This window comes from Pelobates fuscus, chromosome 5 (genome assembly GCF_036172605.1).
Source record: "Pelobates fuscus isolate aPelFus1 chromosome 5, aPelFus1.pri, whole genome shotgun sequence".
In the NCBI taxonomy this organism is placed as follows: Eukaryota; Metazoa; Chordata; class Amphibia; order Anura; family Pelobatidae; genus Pelobates; species Pelobates fuscus.
Window position 1 is genome coordinate 53,815,739 of NC_086321.1, and position 17,705 is coordinate 53,833,443.

Here is a 17,705-nt window from a genome sequence, read left to right on the forward strand (position 1 = left end):
AGGCAATATGTGGATTAGTGGCAGTCAAAAGGTGCACTGTATTGTTTTGACCGTACTGAGCCTTATGTATGTAGATAGGGGTACCCCTCGTTCGTTCTTTATGTGGCCCCACTATTGCCCACTGGTAAGTGTGACTCTGTCGTAGGTCATTAAGAGGGTTAGGCCACTGCTTATCCGTCTTCAAATGTGTGCATAATTGTGAGTGCTGGGCAGCTATTGTGTGTCTCGCTATCTAGTATGATTCTGTGTCATATGTCGTTGAGAGGTGCTAGCTGCTGCTTACTAGGCATCCAGTGGGTTCGTAAGTGGAAAATGTTGGGCCACTATTGTGTGTCTCGCTATTTAGTTACTGGGCGCCTCAAAGGGCCGCTATGTGTGTGGTGTTTCTACAGGTGGCGTGGTTTAACTAGTAGTCGAGCCTGCGGGTTTAATGGGCGAACTCTGTTGGGTCCCTGTGTGTCTGTTTTCGGCTTCTGGACTGTCGCTGGGATATTCGTGCTTGATGTCAGTTTTTGGAGGAAAGTCTCTTTGTTCTCTGGAGAGGAGAGGGTGAGTATGTTGTTTCCTTGTGTTACCAGGAGGGAGCCATCCACCCCCCACCGATATCTGATCCGCGCCTCTCTCAGCTGCCGGGCCACCGGTGTTAGCTGTCTCTTGACAGCGAGGACGGCAAATGGGAGGTCCCCGTATATGGCAATATCCCAGCCTTCGAAGTGCATGGTTCCCAGCTCTCTCGATTTGGCCATGATCGCAGACCGGATTGCGATGTCTTTGGTCGTGGCAATTACGTCTCTTGGGGCATCTGCTGGGGCAGCCGCGGATTTGCGGACCCGGAACGCTGACGTTAGTGTCTCTGGGCTAGTGTGGCCCCCTATACCCAGTGAGGCTATGAAGCGTCGTAGGAAGGGCAGTGCTGTGTCCCCCTCAATATGTTCCGGAATTCCGCAGAGGCGGATGTTCTTCCGTCTGTGTCTGGACTCCATCACTAACTGATGGAAACACGTCTTCTCTGTTGCTCCGAATTGGGATTATTAAGGGGGAAAGTAACCTTTACTGGACCATTTAGAACCGGTTGGATATTATGGGATTTCTACCGGGTGAGACCATAAAACGGCTGATAAGTGGCAGCTTTAAGAACACCATTAGTCTGTCATTCAATAGGGACAGTGAGTCCAAGATATTTTGGAACGCGTGACTGTCACAAGGAAGTCATTTAGGAGCTTTGTGAATTTGGAGTCATTGAATAATCTTTAACACGCTTTTAATACTGTATGTACTTATAAAAGGTTTCTTGTTGGGCTATGATGTCAACATATAATGTTGAACACCTGTTAAATAGAGTTTGATTTTGTTTTAGGCTAATTTTAATGAAAAATGGCAAAAGTTATGAATGCAACCATAGTTTAAATAGAAAACACATTTATCACTTAAATTCAGTAAAAAAAAAAAAAAAAAAATCATGAATAAACCGTGAGCTCTGTGGTATGACTTTTTAGTTTTTTTCTGACAATCCTGCTTGGGAAAAAGTTATGCTTTGGAATAAGAGTAGTTCTGATCCATCTTTAGATCCCTGAATTAAGGGGGATCTCTGAGTTGAATATTCGCTGTTGGGTGAAAGTGAAAGTATTCATGAAATTTAGAACGTGATAAGGCACCAGTGGCTTCGTTATAAACACCAGGTATATGGATGCATTCCATACAGAACTGTGAAGTGTCCACCAACCATGTTAGTTTCCTTACTAACTTCATGATAGCAACATATTGAGAACTTCCTTTATTTGTGATGTTACAAGCTGCTAATTTATTAGAAAAGTACTTAACAGCCTGCCCTTTCCATGTATGACGCCAGACACTACCAAAGGGAACTTTCCAAACAGGGCAGGTGAGTTAGGGAAGTTCTCTAACTGAGACGTTTCAAGAGGCCATCTCGCCTGTTCCTATTCATCACTAAATATGGCTGCGTAATCAATGGAAGCTGCAGCATCTGACCAAATTATGCGGGAGTTGTTTGAAATAGAGGGTATTAAACAGTGACCTGACGTTTCACCATGACATAAAAAGTTGCCACATATTTGGGTCTGCCCTAGCTATCGCATCAAGAGTTATGATTACTGTACAAGGTAAGCTTTTGGAGAAATTCATCTCTCCAGTACGATTACCTCTTTTAGCCAGCTAGTGCATATTCTCTCCTAAACCTTTCAACTGCGATCAGTCTGTTTTTTTTGTATAAGCATGCCACATAGTGTTCACAGTACATATACACCAGGCTTAATGTTATATTGGTATTACTTTACATATTTTACAACTGTTTGGTTTTGTAACAGACGTTTGTGCCTGATTTTTTTAAAACATTTTTTTATTTATGTCTGACATATATTAGAGAATTGGCATTTGGTATCTGGTCAAGAATACAACTTGTCTATTTTATTGTGTTAGGTTCAAATTGAAGCTATTCTGGGTTGCGAAAATTCTCGCTATTGCAGCCCTCATTTGGCATACATTTGCAATCCTACGTACCCTATAAGTCTTCTATTTCAAACGTATGCCAAATGATGGCTGCAATAGCGAGTTGATATTTTGGTAATGTGGCCATACCGACAACAGTTTACTCACCAGTAGGACCACCAGGGATGGCAGCACAGCCCCCTCTCCCAGGCTAAAGGTAAGAAGGGAGGGCGGATACAATGTTTTTTTATTATTATTTTTTTATTTAAAATTAATCAATTATTATATAGTGGCATTAGTCTGCCTCCCCCCAACACACATTCCCTCCTAACATATACACACACACACACAGCTCCCTCTCACACATCACCCTCACACACACAGCTCCCTCTCACACACACAGCACCCTCACAGACACAGCACCCTCACAGACACATTACCCTCTCACGCACACAGCACCCTCACACATTTCACCCCTCACACTAACAGCATCCATTACAGACATTGCACCCCCCTCACACACATACTGCACCCCTACAGCCAGTGGTATATACTGGGTTTGTGCTGCCCTAGGCATGACAAAACTCAGGTGCCCCTCCCCCCATTTACCCTGACCCCACCTTCTAAATACACACATTCACTGACAGACACATACAGTCACTAGCAGACACACACATTCACTAACAGCCATGCATACAATCTCACTAAGAGACACACACATAGTAACACACTCCCTAGCAGACACACTCCCTGACACACACACACACTAACAGACACACGCTCACTAACAGACAAAGACACACCCACCCACTGACAGACACACCCACTGACAGACACACTCACTAACAGACACACATACTGACTAATAGACACTCACATTAACACACTCACTATTTTATTTTTTTAAATTCAATCCCCCCAGCCTCCTTACCTGTGGGAATGCTAGGGGGGTTCTCCCTTTCCCTGGGGTCCAGTGGGGCTGCTGGGCGGTCGGGCAGGCAGCGCTGGCGAGGGAGCACTGATTAGTGAGCTCTCTGCTCAGCTCCCTCACGCGCCGTAGAGTGATGCCAGGAGCCGGAATTTGAAGTCATATTCCCACTCTCGGAATCACTATGCGGCGCGCAAGGGAGCTGAACAGGGCACAGGGGAAAGTGCTCCCTCGCCAGCGCCGCTAGTGCCACCCGGATTTTTAGTTAGTCACCCGGATTTTTAGTTAGCCGCCCAGATTTTTAGTTAGCTGCCAGGCTAATAAGACATTTGCCCTGGGCATTTGGGGGCGTTTTTTTTTGCAGCCCCCTGGAAAGTGCCGCCCAAGGCAAATGCAATACATACACCACTAACACATGCACAATACTTTTTCCTGGCCCTTTTGTCTCCTGGTATCCCACTTCTGGAAACACCAGAGACAAGTTGCAAACAAACACAGTGCAAGCATGTTATTAAATTTGCTTGCACTGTGCAGACCAATGCCAGTTTTTTTTCTAATGCTCGAGCTCTTCAGCAGAGCTCTGCACATGGTCTGCCCTGGAAGAGCATTGAACCAACATGCTCACTTTGGGAGGGGGCGTGCTTGCCATTGGGGGTCACTATGACCCCAATATTGTCAAAAGGGAGGTTAAATCCTCCTGCATGCCCCTACTCGCAGCTGTCATTTAAAACTACTAGTGACCGGGCAGCTATTGCTGTCCAGTCACTAGTGCAATAAAGGAGGACCTGCCACAGAGGGTGGGGACCAAAATTAACTAAAGGGGGGACCTAATGCCCCTCCCAGGTCCCAACCCATGAGCAGTGGATAGGAACCCTAAATAATTAAATAATCGGGGGGACCTGCCCTGCATCCACTGGAAAGAGGTAAGTGTGTGTGACTGTTTGCCTGTGTGACTGCCTGTCTGTGTGACTGCCTGTCTGTGTGTGTGTGTGTGTGACTGCCTGTGTGTGACTGCCTGCCTGTGTGTGTCTGCCTGCCTGTGTGTGTGACTGTCTGTGTGTGTGACTGTCTGTCTGTGTGTCTGTGTGTGTCACTGTAGTTGTGCCATTGTGTGTGCCTGTGCCTGTATGTGTGACTGCCTTTAATTGAGTGTGTGAGTGTGTGTACATGCCTGTAACCGAGTTTAAATTTCCCCCACCCCTTCCTGTCAAGGACGCACTTTGACTGACAGACGCTCCCTCACTGACAGACGCACGCTCACTGACAGACACACACTCTCATATACACTGACAAACAATGACATACACACACACACACTATTACTTGGACACACACTGACAGATGCACACTCTCACTGACAGACGAATGCACTAACTGAAAGACTCATGCCCCCACTGACCGACACATACACACTCACTGACCAACACATACACACTCACTGACCGACACATACACACTCACTGACCGACACATACACACTCACTGACCGACACACACATTCACTCACAGACACACACACACATAAACACTTACAGACACACACACATCCACTTACAGACACACATCCACTTACAGACACACACACTTACACACTTACAGACACACACACACACACACACACATTCACTTAGACATACACACTCACACACACACACACACACAGACATTTCCACTAACACTCACAAATTAATATTTTTTTAATTTTATTTTAAATCCACCCAGCCTCCCTGGGAGAGCTGGAGTGGATTTCTTACCTGTAGTCCAGTGTGGCTGCTGGGCGGGCAGGCAGGCAGCACAGGCCGGCTCCCGGCTTCATTAAGCGGCGCAGAGGGAGCTGAGCAGGAAGAGCTCAGATGAGTATGCTCCTTCGTTGCCCGCTGCCAGCCTCGGGGGGGCTCAAAAGTGGCCAGCCGGCCAGCTCTTGAGCCCCCCAGGACGCGAGGCAAGCAAGGGATCTGCCTGGGGTTTTGGGTGCGGCTTTTTCTGCCTCCCCCTGCAAAGTGCCGCCGAAGGCAGATGCCTTGTTTGCCTCGCGATACACACCTTTTGGTAGATAACTCCCTAATTCCCACGGAATTTATCTACCAAGCGGCTGCAAGAGAAGTCCCGAAGTCCCGAAGTCCCGAATTGTGAAAATCCCGAATTTCGGAATGCCGAACCGAACCAAACTTTTTTCCCAGGCACATGCCTATGGGGTATTACCCATTGTTGTGCTGCAATGCATATAGTGAAAAAAAGGGAAATATATTCCTATTTACCCTAATTTACTTTTCCTGGTCATAGGCCATGGCAGCACCAAGATCCCACTATGGGATATTGGTGGAAACAAGACTGAGGATGGGAAGGGAAGGAGGGGTTACTTATACCATCTGTTTTAAGTAGGTTCCTGTCTAATTAAGGATAGGGAGGAGTACCCATTGTTGTGCTGCCATGGCCTATGACCAGGAATTGAAAATGACGGTAAGTAGGAATAAATTTTCCTTTATTTTTTAATGGACAGTATTGCTTTTTTCACGTTGTATATTGTATCTAGTAGTTACCCCCTAATATAAATGTTTCACCACCAAAATGCCTTATTTGTCCATAAAGGATATTCCAAGTATGCGCCAATCAATGTCTATAGCACTTCGGAGAAACCTGTTTTCGTAGTTTATTTTTTTAAATATATATATATATATATATATATATATATATAGATCTTGAATAACTTACTTGCTTCCTTAAAAATGAAAATATTGTAAATATATATATATATATATATACACACATCTTGTGTATATATATATATTTTTTTTTTTAATAGAAGGTATTGACCCATTAGCTATCCCATTATAATAGTTGCACCAGCAATAAGCCTTATCTGCCCATAAAGAATTCTAAACAACAGCTTATCTTTTCAAAAGAAAACAAAAAATATAAATTGAGCAATAACTACTAAAACGTAACCACTATTTCATGTTAAATAAACGTGTGAGGCACTCCTGATGATAACGCACGTCGAGTGTCCTTCCCTCTTATTTTCAAAGATACATATTATAACTAATGAACCATTTCCCTTGCTAGTCATTGTTTATTCTTTTGGCACCCCAATGAATTAGTGCTGTTTGGCTGGCAAATAAGTAGAGACATATAGATTTTCCTCACTTTACTAGTAGGGCTTATGAGGGAACAGCAATAACAGCACTCCAGTTCAAAATATTATTGGTGTAGACATTCACTTAGTAAATGAACATTTTCTTAATTTTGTGAATACACTCATTATTATATATTTCTCTCTGTTCTTGTTTATTTTCATTTTGATATATAGTTAGGCCATTATAAGCATTGATCCTATTCTGTATATTATATTGGTTTAGTATAGTGACCCCTAGTGACTAGATGAGTGTAATGTCCCCGGCGACATCTTCAGACCTTAGACAAGTACAACAATACAATTCTTGGTTATCTGCACAGATTGTATTGCCGATGTGATATTATCATCATTATTATTATTATTATTACCTTTATGTCTATAGGTTCCTTGTCCTTTGCTAGTCAATATCTTTGCACTATACAATATTGAGAGAAATCCCCGAGTGACTATTTCAAGATAATATTTATCTGGGATTTATATGGGAGTTAGGGAACTCAGTACCCACTATTAGGGGCAATCATTAAAAGGGAATTTAGTTATCACTATGGCATTATGGATACTCAGATATAAATTAAGTTTCAACTAATGTCAAAAAATTAGGAATCATCCTGCACAACTTTAGCAGGTGTCTAGATTATGATTAAAAGTCAATATTAAGCTTGAGAATTTTTTTTTATCTGCGCTCTTTCCTTAATCCCCATGTATATTTAGACAAATGGAGGTCATTTAGTTGCTCCAATGGCCATTGGAGGGAATGCCCGCCTGCCAACGTCAAGGCAGACCCCCCCCTAAGCGGGTCCTACACTGACCCTTCACCTTGCTTCCTTGAGCTTCTGGCAAAGATATCTCCATTGAGACAGAGAGGGGTATTTTTTTTTTTTTTTTATATATATACACCACTATATACTTATTAACCCTTAATAGGGAACACATGGGATTGGCAGCTGCATTGTAACAAAGCTGTGTGATACAAAAAGTGAATACAAATACAAAAAAGATAAGTCTTGCGCTTACTCCCATCACTCCTGGGCCGCAGCAATGACTACAGTATACATCAGCCCCAATATATAGTTAAAAACCAAAGGAAAAAAGTTACCTGCGCTCTCTCCTTAATCTCTATGTATATTTAGACAAATGGAGGTCATTTAGTTGCTCCAATGGCCATTGGAGGGAATGCCCGTCTGCCAAGGCAGACCCCCCTAAGCGGGTCCTATATTAAGCTTCCCCACACATTTACTTAGCATGAAATAGAAATTATGTTTTAGTAGTTATTGCTCCATATATATTGTTCTTTTTCTTTTGTTTAGTCCTGTGGGAACAACTCAATAAAATTTTTGATTTTTTTTTTCTTTAATCAGCTTCTGTTTCTCCTGACTGTTTAGTTGGGCATCATGTGTTGTCTCTATTTACTTATTTTCCTGCCAAGCTGTCATACAGGACACAATATGTTCTGCAAGTCCTACTATTACGGTTTATAAAGTCTTAGTGTCGAGCACCCTGAAAATACAAAAACACCCGTAATTGTCCCCAGTCTAATGCTCCAGGAACCAATTTCATTTTATTATATTTCTAGAATGAGCATGTCTAGATTTTATAGTATAGGTCGACGTTATACCCTTTTAATGTTTTGCATTTCTATTAGTGCGTGTTGGCATAGTGGTGCGTGTCCATCAGTCAGTGCAGTGGAGTCTCTCGTAAAGCGCCCTGGTTCTGTTTGAGAGATAACAGATCGGGGTAGAGATTTATCAAGGTGCAATGTGTTAAATACTGAGAAGGTGTTTTGCGGGCACCTTCTTGTGCCTCGATAAATCTCTCCCAATGTGTCCCGTCTTTTGATAGTATATCAAAATGCCAAATAATAATAGGAAACTGTAGACCAGACTGTGCCTTTGTGGCCTGCAGAGTTAAAATGCGAGAGAGTATTATATATTAAATTAATTCAGCAGTTTATGATAAAGAGAACCTAAATAATATACAGTAACCGTATAACATTTCAATTTACAATGATGAGTGTATGCACATGTTCCTCAAAAACAATGAATAAATGGAAAGACATGATGTGTTAATGAGGTAATTTTAGTTACAGTGTCACATTACTCACCCCTGATCTGATGTCCACTTCCCATTCCCTTAACCCAGTGTTATTCGTGTAAAGTGAAACTCGGTGCCTTCCATACGTTTATTAGATACGTTATAGAAAAACTTAATTCAAGAGAAACCTTTTAACCAGGAGACCGTCTGACATAATGAGGACATCATTCTTGGCATTCATTTGGTTACTCCATACACTTCCAAACGGTAAGTTTCAATATAAATCTTACTACTGCATGGGTAAATGTTTAGCAGAATACTGGGGGCCAACATACTGTAGAGACTCCAGTTTTTCTTTTTGAGGTTCATGAGAAGTCCCAAATTTAGTTCATAAATAAATACAATTATAAGGAAGCTTTAGAAAGCAACAAGTGGCTCTTAACTAAGCCCCACCTAAATGTTTTGCATTTAGTGAATTATGTTACATTTGCACTTTTCATCTGATTAATGAAGAGGCCCCATGGAGCTGTATGATGACATATGATGCTGTAGAATAAATTACATTTTAATGGAAGGTATTGCGCTTCTCAGGTTGTATATTGTATCTAATAGCGATCCCATAATAATAGTTGCACCAGCAAAACGCCTTATCTGCCTATAAAGGATTCTAAACAACAGTTTATCTTTACAAAACAAAAAAAATATAAGTTGAGCAATAACTACTAAAACGTAATCACTATTTCATGTTAAATAAACGTGTGAGGCACTCCTGGTGATAACGCACGCCTAGTGTGCTTACCCCTTAAATTATATTTACATATGGCTTAAATTATGTTTACATATAAATACACAGAATTGTTTATTCCTCAAAATATCCATTCTGAGTAGAAATGTTTCCCAGTATTTGGTTTATTAAAACCTATGGCTGTTAGTTGTGTAACTTTTGTGAATTTTATGTCATTTAAAAAAAATAATTATTTACTGATAGTTTGCTTAGATGTAAGCCCACCATTAGATGTAAGCCCACCATTAGATGGAAGCCTACCATTAGATGGAAGCCCACCATTAGATGGAAGCCCACCATTAGATGGAAACCTACCATTAGATGGAAGACCACCATTAGATGGAAGACCACCATTATATAGAAACCTACCATTAGATGGAAACCCACCATTAGATGGAAGCCTACCATTAGATGGAAGCCCACCATTAGATGGAAGCCCACCACTATATGGAAGCCTGCCATTATATGGAAGCCCACCTGCCACATCAAGGCAAACCTCTTTGGTGTGATCTACACTAACAATTCACCTTGCTTGTTTCAGCTTCAGCTTGATGTGGCAGGTGGTTTTATGGTTCTAGTTATAATCCTAAAATTAAACCTCATGCAAAATATGTTTTTCAGGCATTAATAGCAACGCTTGGACTTTTCATGTATCTAAAGAGGTCACTGGTGAGATTGGAAAAACAGTGTCTTTGCCATGCGTGTTTACCCATCCTCACAAAAGTCATGATGGTATCTTGACGGCCATTTGGAGAATTAAACAACCGTACGATGGCACAGTGGTTTTCAAATGTGTGAGTAACAGCAGTCACGAGCCCTGTAAAACCACCATCAACTACATGAACAAATTCAAGCTACTGGGTAACCCTCGCAATAACAACATCTCCATTAGCATTGAGAATCTGACTTGGGCTGACAGCAATAAATATTACTGTAGGGTGGAGCTTTCCAGCGATCGACATGATAAATATGAAGCCAAATCTGGAACCAAACTGCATTTAGCAGGTAAACACAACCACATATACAAATCTTCTAAAATTCTGTGGATGATAAACCGTTAAAGGGACACGCAACACCTCCAATTTATTATTTCTTAAACCAGCAAGCACTTTTATACACACATACAGACTAAAATAAAGCAAGAAAAGTTTGAAAAGAATGTAATACACATTTATAAACTTACTATAAAGTTTGCTTTCTCTATCCCCCACTATTTACCCACTTATCACCAACTCCCCAGCCCACCGATTTCAGTTTCACGTGAGCTAGCACTGGTCATACATTCTTCTTATTATTATTATTATTTAAAAGACACCAAGAAATTCTGCAGTGCTGTATAACGAGAAACTATGTGTTCAATAAAAATGTATATATGTTGCAACAGGCAGTGGTTTTATTTTGCACACTGGGGTCTGCAAATCTGCATATGGGTCTGATGCCATGTTTAGCAATATAAATAGTTCCTTTAAGTCAGTAATAGCTAACTTTTACATTGCTGATTTTTTGTGAACTACATTACCCATAATCCTAAGCAACCCATTGAGCATCATGGTAAATATAATTCACTAAAATCTGCATTGCAGAGGTTATCCATCACTGACAACCTACTCTCCCTATTTCCTTGTGGCAATGTATATCAACTTGTTTATGACTGTTTAAAGGGACGCTATAGTCACCGGAACCTTAGCTTAAAGGGACACTATAGTCACCTGAACAACTTCAGCTTAATGAGGTTGTTCAGGTCAGTGCTACAGCTACCCGGAGCCTTTTTCTTGTAAGCACTGTATTTTCTGAGAAAATGCAGTGTTTACATTGGAAGCTTGGAACACCTCTTGTTGCAGTCAATCAGAGGCCTCACGTATGGGTGAATACTTCAGACGGGCTATCAGCACACAAAGCACTGTGAACGCGCTTTGTGTGCTGAGGCTGTCAGCTCTGCTGTGGGAGTGGCTAGAGCTGACAGCTGAAGCCCGAAACCACAGGGACTCTCTGTCCACAATAGTGGTTGAACGGGGCGGGGGAGGAGACCTACTCTCCTTCCCACCCCCCCTTGCGGCGGGTGGGGGCCCTAAAAATAACAAAATTGGGGGGGACCTACTGTCCCCCCCGCGGCCCCCACCCCTGAGCGGTGGGTGGGGGCCCTAAAATTAAAAATAAGGGGGGGACCTACTGTCCCCCCCGGCCCCCACCCCTGTGCGGCGGGTGGGGGCCCTAAAAATAACAATAGGGGGGACCTACTGTCCCACCCGGCCCCCACCCCTGAGCGGAGGGTGGGGGCCCTAAAAATAACAATAGGGGGGACCTACTGTCCCCCCCGGCCCCCACCCCTGAGCAGCGGGTGGGGGCACTAAAAATAAGAATAGGGGGGGAACCTACTGTCCCTCCCCGGCCCCCACCCCTGAGCGGTGGGTGGGGGCCCTAAAAATAACAATAGGGGGGGACCTACTGTCCCCCCCCCCGGCCCCCACCCCTGAGCAGTGGGTGGGGGCCCTAAATACAAAGGGGGGGACCCTAGTCACCCCCCACAAAAAAATAATATCTCCCTACCTACCCCCCTCACCCTAAAAATAATGAGGGGGGGACCTTTAACTAAAACCCTGTTAAAAAAAAGGAGAGATAAAAACAACTTACCATTCGAGGTTTTCTTTCTTCTAAAATCTTCTTTCTTCAGCCCCAAAAAAGGGCAAATAAAAATCCATAATAACCGACGCAATTAAAAAAAAAAAACGAGCGCTAAAAAATAATAATCCATCTTCACCCATGGAGGGCTCCGCGCAGATTGAGCTCTGCAGGGCGGGGGAAGGCTTATAAAGCCTTGCACACCCTGCAATTAGGCTAAGAACACTCTGATTGGCTGGTTTAAGCCAATCAGATTGCTTTGTGTAATTTTACACAGCGTGGGAAAATTCCAAAGAACTTTCCCATGCTTGCAAAATGACACAGAGCACTGTGATTGGATGGCTTGAAATCCATCCAATCACAGTGCTCTGTGTCATTTTACAAGCGTGGGAAAGTTCTTTGGAATTTTCCCACGCTTGTAAAATGACACAGAGCACTGTGATTGGATGGATTTCAAGCCATCCAATCACAGTGCTCTGTGTCATTTTACAAGCGTGGGGAAGTTCTTTGGCATGTAGATCACCTTCCTGCAGTTTCAGCTTTATCTGCCGTTAAATCACTTTGTTTACATAGTCCTAGTCACATCTTTTTGCTTGAGACTTGCACAGCTTTCCTAAACAATTCCTGTAGAGAGAGATCTAATGTTTAAACTGCCTTTATTGCAATTCCTGTTTAGTTTAAAATTTCCTATATCCTACATTGGTAACAGGAGCTTCCTGTGTGTGATTAACATTCAATTTACAGAGTAGGAGATAAAAACCTCTAAAGTAAGTTACGATCTGATTAGAAATTAAACCATTTTTTTCATGCAGGCTGTGAGAGTCATGGGAGGTGTGGTTAGGGCTGGATAAACAGATATAAATGTTATTTAATGTGTTATGTGTTAGATAGGAAGATGTGTGATCTATACACCCAAACTGCTTAATTAAGCTAACGTTGTTTTGGTGACTATAGTGTACCTTTAAAGTTACAGCACTACATGCTTGCTGGTGGGTGAAGCTCATAATGTATTTAAATGTACGTTCTGTGTCCTTTATAAGAAGCTTCACTGCCATTCCATTTCTTTTGCCCTAATCGGTACAGAGTCATTCGGACTTTAGTGGATAATCCTGTCAATGTTCAACACAACACACAAACTAAAAAGTTAAACATAACACCATAACACCATAAACTTTCCCTATCGCTCAACACTAAAAGATAAAAAAATAAAAATAAAGAAAACATACAATTACCAACTCTCTTCTACCAATTAAAAAGTCAAATGTTACTGCAAACTTTCCCTACAATAAAAGTTTAAACATACACACTCTCTCATAACAGTTAAACATATAACATATAGCCAGGGAGGAAAAAAACGAATTTACTGTTAAAGTGCCTAACGTTGTTTCTAAGAGTGTTCTATCAATATAAAATATCCTATTCCTGACATTGGTTTTTCAACTTTTCTCACTAAAGCCACATTGTACAAAAAGCTGACATTGAAAGTTCTCCATATTCAAATTCTAAACTACGGCTTTATACTCTTATCCTCACCCTGTATATTTTGCCACCTTCTAAACTAAACATACTGTGCGGTCACATCTGATTGAAAATGAAAACTTTTATTTTTCATGCAGGCTGTGCATGTGAGATGTGGCTAGAGCTGCATAAACCTAAACAAAAGCGATTTAACTCCTAAATGGCAGATAATTTAGTAGTGAGACTATATACCCAAACTGCTTCATCAGGCTGCAGTTGTTTTGGTGACGATAGTGTCTTATTAGTTATAGATATACTGTGATAGAGATGGAGCGAGACAGAAAGAGAACTGAAAATCTTACAGTAATGAAATGCATGGCTTTCACACTCCACAGCTACTCCAAAAATCCTAAATATTTCAGTGGGATTCGACCATTACCGTGGATACCACGCAGTATGCGTCGCCGAAGGAGAACCTGCGCCATTTTTGGTGTGGACTGATCCTCTTAATACCAACCAGGACAAATTTCTTACCAAGGCAGTGTTGGAACATCAGATGGCAACAGAGTTACATTACCTTAAACAGGATGGAAAATACACATGCACTGCCACCAATGCCCACGGCAAAGCAGAGGGTTCAGTTTACTTCTTTAAATTCAGACCAGGAACCAGCAGTCAAGTTCTGCTTGAGATTATATGGATTACCCTCGGACTCAAGTTATTGCTGGTCATTATGATGCTCTGTGTATATGTTTATTACAGCAAAGGTGAGCTAAAATAATTTTACGTGCTCAATTGTAGTATTTATTGTATTTTTATTTAAACTACAAAGTACCAAGGGCAAAACTTGCTGAAAATATTAAGAATGTTCTAACTTATGTACTAAATGTAAAATATGATGTCATGTTTTGTTTAAACTAATTATATACTTGCGCAAGACACAGAAAATGTGTTCAATAGACTGAATTAGGCCTATATGCTGAGGGTATTGTCCAAAATTGGCTCCCCAGACTTATTGATTGATGAAATTGTATCACAGCCCATTTGCCAATGTAATGAATGTGGGCTTTGCTTCAACACCTTTCCATATAACAAATGGAACAAGACAGGGGTGCCCCTTTTCCCACTGTTGATTATACTCTCATTAGAAACCTTGATGCACACCATTACCCACCACCCAGACATACAAGGCATTCAAACAGATACACAAGAACACCATATATCACTATTTGCGGACGATATACTTTTAACTTTATCTAACCCAACAACACCTCTTCCCTAGTTGATGTCCTTTCTGATGGTCTTTGGTAGATTGTCTTACTATAAACCCCACACCACCAAAATGCAAGCTCTCCTCTGTGTAAACCTGTGAATTCGCTACCCATTTGACTGGTGAACAGAGTTTCTGTTATACCTTATAGGAGCCATGTTACTCGAATATATAGAGGGAGCCATGTTTACACTGTATATAGAGGGAGCCATGTTACTCTGTATATAGAGGGGAGCCATGTTTACACTGTATATAGAGGGAGTCATGTTACTCTGTATATAGAGAGGAGACATGTTTACACTGTATATAGAGGGGAGCCATGTTACTCTGTATATAGAGGAAGCCATGTTATTCTGTATATAGAGGGAGCCATGTTTACACGGTATATAGAGGGAAGCCATGTTACTCTGTATATAGAGAGGAGCCATGTTTACACGGTATATAGAGGGAGCCATGTTACTCTGTATATAGAGGGAGCCATGTTTACACTGTATATAGAGGGAGCCATGTTACTCTGTATATAGAGGGGAGCCATGTTTACACTGTATATAGAGGGAGTCATGTTACTCTGTATATAGAGAGGAGCCATGTTTGCACTGTATATAGAGGGGAGCCATGTTACTCTGTATATAGAGGAAGCCATGTTATTCTGTATATAGAGGGAGCCATGTTTACACGGTATATAGAGGGAAGCCATGTTATTCTGTATATAGAGAGGAGCCATGTTTACACTGTATATAGAGGGAGCCATGTTACTCTGTATATAGAGGGAGCCATGTTGGTGGGAGGAGTGATGTCCTTTACCGACAATCACAGATTCTCATTGTTAAAAAAACAAATGTTCGCTATTGAAACGACTGTCTATGCAGGATAATTAAGTTTCCAAAATGCATACACCGTGCAATATATAATCTTGTGCTTTTGTTTTATTTGTATTATGATGAAATATAAATAAACTGTGTTTAAAGAAAAAAAAAAGTTAAATGCTAACCCCTAAATGGCTTGGAGTTACCTTTGCAAGAGCTTTGGTAGAGGTAAGACAAGGCCCAGAAAAAGACAGCGTCAAAGGCCAAGGGTGTGAAGGGTTTACAGAAAGTGTGATAATGTAAATGCGTACTGTTATAACAATGATGGCTAAACTTGGCAGATGTATGGAATGTGCATTTTATAATGACTAACATTGCTAGCAATGAATTGTGTGAAGTTGAACATTGGCTTAGGAAATGAATTGGGAGACATTTCCGTTGAATTATTAACTTGCCTTTGTATTGGCGAAGCCAAGTGACAAATGTATTCAGTATATTTTTTGTTTTGTTTTACAAACAGGCAATGCAAAGTGCTTAGCGGCAATGTCACTGTAAGTACAACTACTGAGATACTGTGAACTAGAAGCTATATAAACTATACCATAAGCTATAACTATGCACTATAATACTTTAGAAGTATCAAACAGTGCTGGTTATCAGAAGACTGTACCTGTCCTCATTGACTCACCTTAGGAAATGACCAACAGGGAAGCCGTCAATATGTATGCTTCAGAGACTTCCTTCTAGCTAGACGTAGTTACCGTAATCAGCTTTAATCATAAAAATAAAATTAGAAGAACTCTGTTCATCAGATGGACCAAAAAAGAAGCAATCATTTAAAGGTCAGGGGAAACAAAAACATCCAAAACTAAAATGCCTGTATTTAACACTAATCGTTTGTTTCACTAAACACTAGATTGAAATCTGAATTGTAAAATTAAAGTCAAAATTTGTGTAAATTCTCAAACTAAGCTGCAGTCGCAGCTTGGTTAATTTAGCCTACATTGTGTATTCACTTTAATTTGGTGTTTAATGAATAAACACCTATCTGTTAAACTCCTACTTCGAGCACCATAACCCCTTCACTGATTTGAAGTGATTATGTTGCCTGAAGTCTGTGGGTGCAGAAATTCATTTTAAACTTTGACCATATTCCCATAGGAAGTTACCTGTTTAGTGGTGATTTACAGTACTCCTTTTTGGAGCTATGCTGAGAGGTCCATTAATTGCCAGTGAGTGGAAATACCAGGGAGTAAAAAGAGGTGTAACTTGAAGCTAGAAACAGTGCTCATTTACGTACCTTGATGCTCAAACACAAATTGGAATGTTTACATTTAAGGACATATTAGAAATCAGTCTGTGGAAATAAAATACATGGTTCTTGTTTTAAATTACACTTAAGTTTCATAAATTGTTTTTACGAAATCACCTAAAATGTGTCTGAACGGCCCAAATCCGGCCATACCCTTAAAATTAAAGTGTCCCTATGGAATGTTGAGAGGTGATACAGTAATAATGCAGAAACCAATAAAATTGCCCTACTGCACATTTAGTGTTTTGTTACAGAATTCCTATATTTATAAATTAATTATAATTATAAAGTAATGAACTAATTCTCATGCATCTTTTCTTTTGTCTCAGATGTGCCAAGGAATCAACGTATGAAAATTATGAGCAAAGAGATCCATGAAATCCATGCCGGAGGATCGTTTAAATCTGAAGAAATATATACCCTCCTTCTCATTCAGCAAATTGTGTATATAGACTATGCATGATTCATTGTCATCTGCTTCGTGGACTAATATTCGTCATTTCAATTATGGGGATTTTCTGAATAAGAACAAAAAAAAAAAAAAAAAATCTTAAAGTGGTTGAATTCAATACAGCAATTATTTCCATTGAATCAGAAGACTGGAATCAAAGTGTCAGTTTGGTAAAGATGGGAGTATAGAGCTTAGCAAGAAATTAACAACATTTAAAGGAACACTATAGTCACCTAAATTACTTGCAGTTTTAGTGTATAGATCATTCCCCTGCAATTTCACTGCTCAATTCACTGTCATTTAGGAGTTAAATCACTTTGTTTCTGTTTATGCAGCCCTAGCCACACCTCCCCTGGCTATGATTGACAGAGCCTGCATGAAAAAAAAACTGGTTTCACTTTCAAACAGATGTAATTTACCTTAAATAATTGTATCTCAATCTCTAAATTGAACTATAATCACATACAG

General features: G+C 40.8%; 1 protein-coding gene across 1 annotated transcript; it reads left to right on the top strand.

The window, feature by feature from the left end:
* Positions 1–8,745: 8,745 nt before the first annotated feature.
* Positions 8,746–17,249, top strand: SIGLEC15 (sialic acid binding Ig like lectin 15). Its single transcript, XM_063456390.1, has 4 exons — positions 8,746–8,804; positions 9,943–10,326; positions 13,794–14,165; positions 17,116–17,249. The coding sequence occupies exons 1-4, from the start codon at positions 8,753–8,755 to the stop codon at positions 17,247–17,249; spliced, it is 942 nt and encodes a 313-aa protein (XP_063312460.1). The 5' UTR covers positions 8,746–8,752.
* The last annotated feature ends 456 nt before the right edge of the window (positions 17,250–17,705 follow it).